General features: G+C 42.1%; 1 protein-coding gene across 3 annotated transcripts in view; it reads left to right on the plus strand.

Annotated features, from left to right (window-relative positions):
- Window positions 1–8,199, plus strand: part of AST91 (sulfate transporter 91) — a 45,870-nt gene extending 37,671 nt beyond the window's left edge. For 2 of the 3 annotated variants that reach the window (XM_008777593.5, XM_026800767.4), the window contains 2 exons: window positions 7,721–7,797; window positions 7,878–8,199. In XM_008777593.5, the coding sequence (XP_008775815.4) occupies window positions 7,721–7,797; window positions 7,878–8,024 (224 nt within the window). In that variant the 3' untranslated portion in view covers window positions 8,025–8,199. The remainder of the gene's footprint in view (window positions 1–7,720; window positions 7,798–7,877) is intronic. The other variant, XM_026800766.4, reaches the window with a different exon arrangement.
- Window positions 8,200–10,886: the final 2,687 nt, after the last annotated feature.

Below are 10,886 nucleotides of genomic sequence, written 5' to 3' on the forward strand. Positions count from 1 at the left end.
GGCTCCAACAACCCCGCAGGCCGTCAATGTTCAATCTTGTCTTGTTGGCATAGTAGACAAGTGCGAACATACTCCTCGATGTCATCCCCCATCTTCGGCCAATAGTGGTTATGTTCTATGAGAGCTTGGGTCCGATGCACCCCCTGGTGTCCCGCCACATAGAATCATGGTGTTCTCGCAACACCTCGCGTCTCAGCCCTCCACCTGAAGGCACATAGACACGTCGCCCTTGTGTCAAAATCAGCCATCCTTCGGTCCAGAAACGGTGCGCCTTGCCGTCTTTGATGAGTTCACCCATGGAAGTGGCCCATTGATCCTTCTCCATCTCGGTCTTGACACTCTCCATTAGGTTACTTGCTGGTCCGGAAAAGGAAGAGACTGCAGCCAGCTGTGCCTTTCTACTCAAAGCATCAGGGACTGAATTAGTTCGGCCCGGCTTGTACTCGATGTCGAAATCGAATTCAGCCAGAAACTGCTGCCATCTCGCCTGCTTGGGGGTGAGTTTTGGTTGGGTTTGAAAGTAGCTTGTGGCCACATTATCCGTGCGCACCACAAACTTAGATCCGAGGAGGTAATGACGCCAGGTTCGAAGACAGTGCACAATTGCAGTCATCTCCTTTTCATGAACCGTATACCTGCGCTTGGTGTCGTTCAACTTCCGACTCTCGTAGGCCACTGGGTGCCCTTCCTACATGAGCACCCCTCCAATGGCAAAATCTGATGCGTCGGTGTGGACTTCAAAAGAAATAGAAAAGTCCGGTAGCACGAGGACCGGCTCCGCCGTGACCGCCTGCTTGAGATGATCAAATGCCTCCTGACATTGGTTTGACCACCGCCATGGTCGATCCTTCTTTAACAAATCCGTCAGTGGGGCGCATAACTTCGAATATCCGGTGATGAACCTCCTATAGTAATTTGCCAAGCCAAGAAAAGAGCGTATGTGTGTAACACGTGTAGGTACCTCCCACTCGGCTATGGCTGAAATTTTTGAGGGATCGATCATGAGCCTTCCATCCCCAATGATGTGCCCGAGGAACGGCACCCTCTGCTGCGCAAACACACACTTCTCCCTCTTCACAAAGAGTTGGTGCTGCCGTAGGGTAGAGAAGACTTGCCTCAGGTGTGCCACATGCTCATCCAATGTCCAGCTATATACAACAATGTCATCCATGTATACTACCACGAATTTATCAATGAAGTCGTGGAGTACACGCTGCATCAAAGCACAGAAAGTTGTTGGTGCGTTGGTGAGGCTGAAAGGCATGACAAGGTACTCGAAGCTCCCGTACCTTGTCACACATGCAGTCTTCTCAATGTTCTCCTCCACCACGCGAACCTGATAGTACCCGCTGCGAAGATCCAACTTGGAAATCCATCGTGCCTTGCCAAGTTGATCAAACAAATCATCAATCCGAGGAATGGGGTACTTGTTCTTCACCGTGAGCTTGTTGAGGGCCCTGTAGTCGATGCAGAGTCTCAACGAACCATCGTGCTTCTTCTGAAAAAGTACCGGTGCTCCATACGGACTCTTCGAAGGTCAAATGAACCTGCTGTCCACCAACTTCGTTAGCTGCCTCCTCAGCTCCTGGAGTTCAGGTGGGGCCATCCTATATGGTGCTTGAGCTGGTGGACGTGCTCCATGCACCAAATCAATCCGATGATCGATTTCTCTTTTTGGCGGCAATTGCTTGGGTAACTCGGGGGGCATCACATCCCCGAATTTAGTGAGAACACCCTCGATGGGCGCTGGAATCTCCTCTCCTTCCAGTAGTTCTTCCTCCTGAAGGGACGCAATATATGTTGGAAGTCCCCTTCTCAGCCCCCTAGCAAGTTGCATCGCCGATAGGACTCGCTGCGGAGTCCCTTTAACTCGCTTTCCTGGAACTACGCAAGCTCCACTCGGATTCAGGACCACCACCACATCTGAATCCGGCTTTATCATGGCTTGTAGCTAGGTAAGCAAAGACATGCCGATGACCACCTCGTAGTCGTCGATCGGGGCGACCACCGCTGTCACCCGTCTGGTCCATGCGCCGAATTGGATCTCAACATCCTTCGACGTTCCGCTGGTAGCCACTTCTGTGGAGTTGACCGTCTTGAACGTGTGTTCATCATGTTCAATCTTCAGATTTAACCTCTTTGCCGTAGCTAGGTCCACGAAGAAGTCAATGGCACCCGTATCAATGAGTGCCTGGAAGATGTGACCACCAATGCAGATAGGTGCATAGAGCAGACCTCGTAGCCCCTTGGCCTTCAGGGCATTGAGACTGAGTGAGCCCATCCTTTGGTCGGTCTCTTCCTTCTCCTCCACCACCATAGATGCTATCTTGCCCCTCAATGGACAGTCCTTCACCTTGTGCGGTCCATTGCAAATATAGCATGAGATAGTGCTGGTACCTTGTGCCACCCCTTTGCCCTTCGCTTGGGAAGCCCCTCCATTCGAGGAGCTCGGATTCGAGCCTTTTGTACCTCCTTTGTGACCTGATTTCGCTCCCCCACCTTTGCCCTGTTTCGATGCTTGGGCTTTGGGAGCTGTGGGTTGAGTCTTGAACTCGATGAGAGCCTCCGCTTGAGCTATCGCCTCGTTCAAACTCTGGACTCCTCTTCGCTGCAATTCAATCTTTGCCCACGGTTTGAGCCCGTCAAGGAAAGTGAAGAGAGAGTCCTCGTTGCTGAAGTCTGGTACCTCCAACAACAATTCGCTGAACTCTCGCACATACTCACGCACATCGCCCTTTTGCGTGAGTTGCCGTAGTCGTGCTCGAGCATCATCCTTAGCGAACGCGGGGAAGAATTGCTTTCGAAGTTCAGTTTGGAACTGTACCCAAGTGGTGATTGGAACAGCCCCTCGCTTCACATCGTCGGCCCGACGTCGCCACCAAAGCATCGCCACGTCCCTCAAGAACATGGCTGCCGTGCTCACCTTCATGGCTTCCTCCCTCATGCCGGTAACCTGCAAGTATTGCTCCAAGGCGAAAAGAAAGTTATCCACCTCCTTCGCGGACCGTCGTCCGCAGAACTCTTGTGGCTTGGGAACATCAAGCTTGTGCAGGGTGCGGGGGCGCGTAGCCTCTCTTGTGACCTCCATTGTCAATGGAGAAGAGGATACGCCTGTGGTGGTACTCTCCTTTAAAAGGTCAACCACCTGATTTTGGAGAGCCTTCACCATGATCTCCAACTCCTTGTTACGCCGCAGCACTTCCTTATAGCGCCACTCCATATCGAAGGAATTCTGGTTCAGCTGAGCGGCGATTTCACCTCGGAGGGTTGCGTCCCTACCCTCAAGGTCCTCCATCCGTCCTTCAACCTCAGCTATTTGGGCCTCGCACCTCCGTAATCGATTGTCGGCGGAGATAACCAGAGATGCAATACGTAACCCATACAGAGAATCATCAACTGGATGCGCTCCACCCATCGCCGTGCCTCCTCCTGAGTCTAGATTAGGATCCATGGTCGAGGATGATGCGTCCGCCATTCCCACTTTGGAAGTTACCGTAGAGGTCGTCTCCTTCATTTCTGGTATGGCTCTGATACCAAGTGACACGTACGAAAGGATTACAAAGAGAATCCCAACAACGTGCAGCTCGGTCTATCGAAGATAACCGATCAGCCTTCCTGGCGTGGGTACCTAGTCTCTATGACTTAGGTCACGCCTAACAACAATAATGCAGTGAAACATAACACCAGAAAATACCACGAAGGAGAAGGAGAAATGTAGGGGAAGAGAACTTTATTGAATAACCACTCAACTGATTACAATAAGCTCTCTTGGCCTCTCCAGCTCTACCAGATCCCAATCCCTCCCCTTTGAGGGTCCTTTTATAGAGGAGCAACCTCCAGTTACAAGTCCCTCACGAACTCAACTTCCCATGCACAAGATAAGGATGAATTCTAGATAAGATAGGAAAACCCTGATTCCCGCAAGATTCTGCACAATCAGATAAAACAGCCAAGTTCATGCCTCAAACGAACTCGGATTATCATGAAACTAGATTCGTTGGATTCGGGACGAAAACCCTTCCAGGTGGCACCTTTTCCACTTTGAACGGACTTCTGTAGAGTTCCCGAAATGCCCCTCAAAGTGAAAGAGCATGGAAACAGCGTTACAACCACGTCTTCTAACCATACACGTTTTCAGTTATAAAAACGTGTTAAAATGTGTCCCTTGCCTTCTGGAGACTTATGCCACGTTCCTCCATCAGTGGCACATATTTCCATGCTTCCCAATTTTCCGGATTCAGTCCATGCTTCGAGATAAGCCCACAACGCTGAATCAGTCTTGTTGCAGCAGCTTTCCTCCTAATGATGAACCAACATGTATTCTCAACAATACACGCCTTGGAGCACGTGCCCACGGCCCCATGCTCTTGGGTATTCCATCTACATCTTGCACACGTTTCCCTAGGTGATCCTAGGGCCCAGATTTGGTCTCCAAGTTGCCCAAATCTCTAGAGAGCACCGTCAGACCTCGAACCCGTCCAGCGACCTGATCTGGTTTATACCTTGATCCGCGTCCGGTCCAGCCCCGATTCGAGGAGCCGTGACATCTAGTGGCATCTGTAGCAAGAAACTAACTTAATAGTGCAAAGCGGTGCTACTCTACAAGGAATTCGTACCCTACTCTAACCACAAAGCTTTTATCTACCTGAACTCCAAGAGGAAGTTGAAATACAAGCATGCCAAGTGGAGCATATTTCTATAAGAACACACCTTCAAATTTCTTTACAAGGTAGTAGTTGAAACCAAGGTCGCTGACACCCTAACTTGGTGAGCTTTTCTAATTGGGTAGATGTCTGTTGAATAACTGGGATCAGCCAACTCAAAGGACTTTGGTAAATCTATAATGCCTTGAAAGAGGTAGAATTGACTCTGTATTCTAGGGACCTCAATGCATGATGTTCATCCAAGAGTTGTAGGCACGAGAACTAGTTGGATATTCTAGCCAAAGTTGTCACTTTTGAAGGAGCATTTCTACTATTCTATATCAAAAGGGAAATAAGAAAAGCTATTAGGAGGTGTTACATTTGCTAGATGACCAAGTCCAAGATGTTGACACTTAGATCCTACACTCTCTTGCTTGTCCTTGAGAGGCCATGAGAAGCCCTAAGCATGGGCCTTGACCTAGGGTAATGCAAGACCGAATGAGGATACGGTTCCATGTGGTGGTGGATCGATTTCTAAAATAGCCCATTTCAACCCCTATAGAAAGCTTGTCGATTCTTCAAGGAGGTAGCTTGCCTACATAGGATTCCATGAAAAAGATAATAGTGTCCAACTCTGACATCAAATTCACTAGCTACTTTTAGAGAATATTGCGGGGGCCAAGCTAAGCACTAAGCTAGACATTTTAGTTCCTTTTATCCCCAGAGAAATAGACGTACTAAAGTTGTAAATAGAAGTTTGGGGAGCGTCCGCAAGCAGATTTTGCTTGCAATAGCATCATCAATTGTTTAACAAGATAATTTACCTTTGAGATACTATTAGGACTAATACCATGATAGCTAGCAGATTTGAACCCACTGCCAATATCCAATGGGCCTTCACTCAAGTGATCAAATTTCTAGCACCACATCTAGCAAATCTATAAGGAAGTTAGGAAGATGATCGCAAACAACAAGTAGTACTAAGAGAAAACAAGAAGCACCAACAAATCCACTTCAAACCTATGATAAAGTGCTCATAAGTAATAGATTAGAATGGCATCCACCTATTTCTCATAACAAGTTGTAGCCTAATAAGTATCTTGGGCTCATTAGCATTATTAACTGAGTAGGACATAATGTATCTTCACCTCAGCTCCACCTTCAACATCATCAACCATGCACCCTATTTCATAGGATAAGAAGCATGGATGACAAACATAATCAAGAAGAGGTATGGGAGGGCTTATGTGGGTGCAAAAGGTGGATGGAAAATAGCGAAAGTATTCACTTGGTCTCTTATGCATGTGAGTATAATCATGGCTTTTAAGTGCTTAAATAAACTTCTCCTCAGAATATATAGACTTAGAATCTTGCGGTAACTTTAATAAACTCTATCTAAATTGTAGAGGATAAAAAAGATAGAATACATATATAGAACCAACTAATCCAACTTAACACCAAAGCTACACTATATGAAGTCATAAACTGTTGGAAAAGGTTGGCAAAGCTTTGTTCCCAAGTGATGGTTGGAACCTCGCCTTCATATTAGACTCATTCACGATGCTAGAAAAGTAGCTATGGAAGTGGGCTTGGATATCTTTGTGCTCTTGAAGAATAGAATCACAAAGCACTCACAACATTGTTAAGATTGTAAATATTGTTGGGTGTGAGAAAATTTCCTTCTAGTGTTAGATGGCCATAAAAGAACTCGGTGATATGCCTTTTGTCTAATAGTTGGAGACATATGAGGGCATGGTGTGACATGAGTTAGGTAGTTATCATAGAAGATCAGATGAAGTCATTCAAATAGTGAGGCTTGGGCTGTGCCCAAATTCATTATAATAGATTATTCAATACATGATTAGTACCTATAGGTCTCTAAAAGAAAGCTTTCTAATTTTTGAAAGATGTAATGGAGACTGTCTTCCACTTTTCTTAACATTATAAGAAATTCTCATTTAATTATCAATTATTTCTTCTCATATCATTTAATTTAATCATGAGAAGAATAAGAAAATTTACATTTTTTGAGTTCATTCAATTATGATATTAAATAACAATTATTATCTCAAAATAACGTGTATATAAATTAAAACTTTCTGATTTTCTTATAGCAAAATTGTTATATCAAGTAGCACTATCATAAATTTTACTTTTTGAAAACTCCTAATTATTTAAGATTTAATGCATTATTCTATGAATAATTTTTAAAGTAAAGTAAGATATTGAACCAAATATTTTTGCATTATAAAAGATCTAACTTAATAACTATCAACGAGCATTAACAAATAAATAACTATATTTTGTACTAGAGTACTAGTCCAAATTTAGGTATGTTAGTTATGGTGATTTCTCTCCCATTTTTATTAAAAAATATCTCACTTACCTTTATAATAATAATGAACTAAATGCCTCTACTTTTATCATTTAATTTATGCATGAGAAAATATAAGATAATCTATATTTTTGATGTTACTAATGCTATAGATTGAGAACCCATCAAAACTGTGCTAAACTTAAACATTGCCTATCAAAATATGAATTTAGATCTACAGAATATAGATTCTACTATAACATTCCATCATAAATATTCTCTTGTTTATAAAAAAAAAATCATAAATATCCTCTTAATAATAGCATGTACAAAATCAAACTTTTGATTTTCTTATAGCGAAAAGGAAGATGATGATTGCTTCACCTTATCCCTAGTGTGGAACTATCTAGCTAAAAAACTCCTAGTTAATGTTTGGAGTGAGGTAAAAAATACAAAATTTTATTTTGTGGCTGGTTTGGGTGAGCCTTCGCACAACAGTTAGGTTGCTTCTATGATTTGTAGGTCATGGATTTGAAACAAGAAAACAATCTTTTCATGCATTGAGGTAAGGTTGCATACTTCTAACCCTTCTTACACCTTGTAAGTGTAGGATCCTCATGCGTTGGACTTCTCCTTTTTCATCATATAGCATTAACAAATAATTAGCTATACTTTGTACAAGATTACTTCAAGTTTAGGTACTTTAGTTAATACTATTATACATGTTATGTTGGGCATTAATGCCTCTGATAATTGATTTCAGCTGTATCTACAATAGATACAAGTGGAGTTTCATTCTTAGTTGACCTAAAGAAGTCAATGGAGAAACATGGACTTGAGGTATTTTATGGAGATAAAATTATTTTTATTTCTTGCTAGTAGTATGATATATGAAATGGTGATGGTTAATTTGGTTACAGCTTGTTCTCATAAATCCTATGGGAGAAGTGATGGAGAAATTACAGCGAGCAAATGGTGTTCACAATTTCTATGGAGTAGATTCTCTTTATTTGACAATTGGGGAGGCCATTATTTCACTTTCTGCTTTGCAAAAGGAGTCTGCATGAAATGATTAGACAAAATTTTTAACATAAATCTACATATCAAAACTGTTGTCTGTTACACATTTCTCCATTTGTGATGTACTTGTTTTACTTCCTACCATTTTTTATTAATATACCCATATAAAAGTTGTGCATCTACATTTTGTATTTCATGCAATATATAAAGCATTTTTTAACATTTTGCTTTCTTGCGATATGCATTCTCTTGAGACAATCTACCTTAACCACTAGCCAAAAATTATAATAAGTAAATATCCTAATAACTGGCAGAAGATAGTTGTATTTTCCTTGTAATTCCGAGGGGAAGTTCTTTTATGATGATTGCATTTTTTAGCAAAAAATTGGTTTGCATCATTATTTATTTCATTTTGAAGTTTAAATGAAAGGAGAAATAGTTGTGTCATACATAATCTTTTAAAAAAAGCATGGTCACCTAATGATTTGCAAGAATCATAGTCATTTATTAAAGCTAAGAATTCTTAATGTTAAACACCTTAAAAGCTGCCCTAACTGAAAATTGAAAGATCCTTGTATTACTTTGAAGCCAAAAGTTCCATCACAAGACTACAAAAACTTCAAATTGTTAGAAGTATAGTATGCCCTAAAAGTCATTTGCAAAACTAGCCTAGGTATTGATGACATATCAATGCTATTTCATTTATACACAGTCATGAACAATATTGGGTCATGTCACATATAAGAGTCAGAAGTATCACTATGTTGGAAGCATGATCAAGTGGATCGAGTGTTCTCCATAGAAAGAATTGGATCATTTTGGCAATTAAAAATTCTTGACAACTAAGGATGAGGATGGGTATTGCATTCATATGCCTGCCATTATGTAGACTATCCAATAATGATTTGGGGTGGATATTTTCTCCTACTTATCATAGTTGCTGACTCTGCACTAGCACAGTGGTATGTTTCATAATAAATGGCCAATGCAGAAAATCATTATCAAGATTTATTCTCACTGCGTAGCATGAAATTGATCCCTTGACTTGAATGCATGACTGCCCACATTGATTTTGGTTTAGTAAATTTGGGGCCGAACCCATACATCAATAGTGATGCTCTAGATTATTCTATTTTATTATGCATTGTCACAAGAGGGAGGATTATTTCCATAAGAAATCCACCTGTAGTATTTTATTCATATTACAACAAAGATATATCAAACATGAGCCCTAGTGCTACGCAATGTTTTAACTAGATCTATTTTCATATTATTTATTATTTATCATTTATTATTTATTCTAGATGTATCATAATGCAATCCAAATTGGTTTTGGATGTGCATTGGTTTTCTATCATGCTTGTGACTTGATCCAGGGTTTTGATGGGCCAAAGATTGATTGTCTATGCATTTGATTGTGCTAAGATTTTTCCAATGATCAATCAAGGATAAAGGAAGGTGAAGGGCTTAATTGTAGGAACAATTACTATGCATGAAGAGTGTTGCCCAAGGAGACAACCCAAGAGGGGAGGTGAATTGGATTTTGATTAAATATTGACCAATTAAAAACTTGATGAGTGATTAACTAAACCTATTGCAAGTGAATTAGTTAGACCACTAAATGCAATGAGTGAAGAGAGATGAAGAGACAAGGACCAATACAAACACAGAGAGGTTTATAGTGGTTCGGAGCCAACTCTTGCTTCTACGTCCACTCCCCAAGCCACACTTGGGAGTTCACTATAATCTCTAGGATTACAGCTGGTTGTTTTACAAACTCACAATCTAACTTGTCGTTTTCACGAGATTACAACGAACTCGGTCAGTTTTGACAGGCTCACCGACTAGAACCACTCGATTGTTTTTCCGAATTTACAATCAAGCCCAATTGGTTTTTTCCGGTTCACCAACCACAACCTTACACCGTTGATTTTATCTTTGGCTCGCTAACAAATCTTACAACCCTTGATTCAATCCTCTGATTGAATCAAGTATACAAATAAGAGTTTAAAGTTCACAAGAAGAAGCTTCTAAAAAAGCAAATATGAAATAATATAAGCAAGGTTGAGTTAGAAGTCCTCAAACAAATTTGAGATGAGGAAGTGGGGCTTCTCGATTTTCGAGTCTCCTCTTGAATGAATCGAAGGATGGAGGACAGTAGATAGAGCCTTGAATGCAAAGAAAGCCTATTTGGTTTGAGTTGAATGCACTTCTTCCTCCTTTTGCTTGGATTCACTCTTCGGAAGCTTTTAGTGGTTGAAAATACTTTAATGCTCAAATGGAATAGCTCTCTTGTTGGCTACTACTGTTCACTCTAGCTATTTAAGTGATTCCTTTCGATAACTAGCCGTTAGAGAGGATATTAGAGCCGTTCTGACCCGTCTGCACATTCTGATACTGTATCCGTTGGGATCGGAGTCGGCTCGCGTGATCTGGAGTCGACTCGGCTGTTACTGGAGTCGACTCGGCTGTTGTCTACTACTGTTCACTCTAGCTATTTAAGTGATTCCTTTCGATAACAAGCCATTAGAGAGGAGATTAGAGCTGTTCTGATCCGTCTGCACATTCTGATAGTGTATTTGTTGGGATCAGAGTCGGCTCGCACAATCTGGAGTCGACTCGGCTGTTACAGGAGTCGACTCGCGCTTTACTGGAGACGATTCACCCACTGTTCCAGATTTGAATTAAAGTGCATGCCTTGTCCTGGGGTCGACTCAGACCAAACTGGAGTCGACTCGCCAACAGCTGGAGACGACTCGTGCACTTAGGGGTTGGCTAGTTCTCAGGGTTCCAGAAACCCAACTTTCTATTTTTCTTCCTCGAGTCGACTCGGGTTTACTTGGAGTCGACTCGGCTATCTTGAGAGGCGACTTGCGATCTTCGGGAGACGTCTCGCTCTCAGAGACCGA

Source organism: Phoenix dactylifera, chromosome 7, assembly GCF_051530095.1.
Source record: "Phoenix dactylifera cultivar Ajwa chromosome 7, Ajwa_hap1_PhDact_Kaust_v1.1, whole genome shotgun sequence".
Classification (NCBI taxonomy): Eukaryota; Viridiplantae; Streptophyta; class Magnoliopsida; order Arecales; family Arecaceae; genus Phoenix; species Phoenix dactylifera.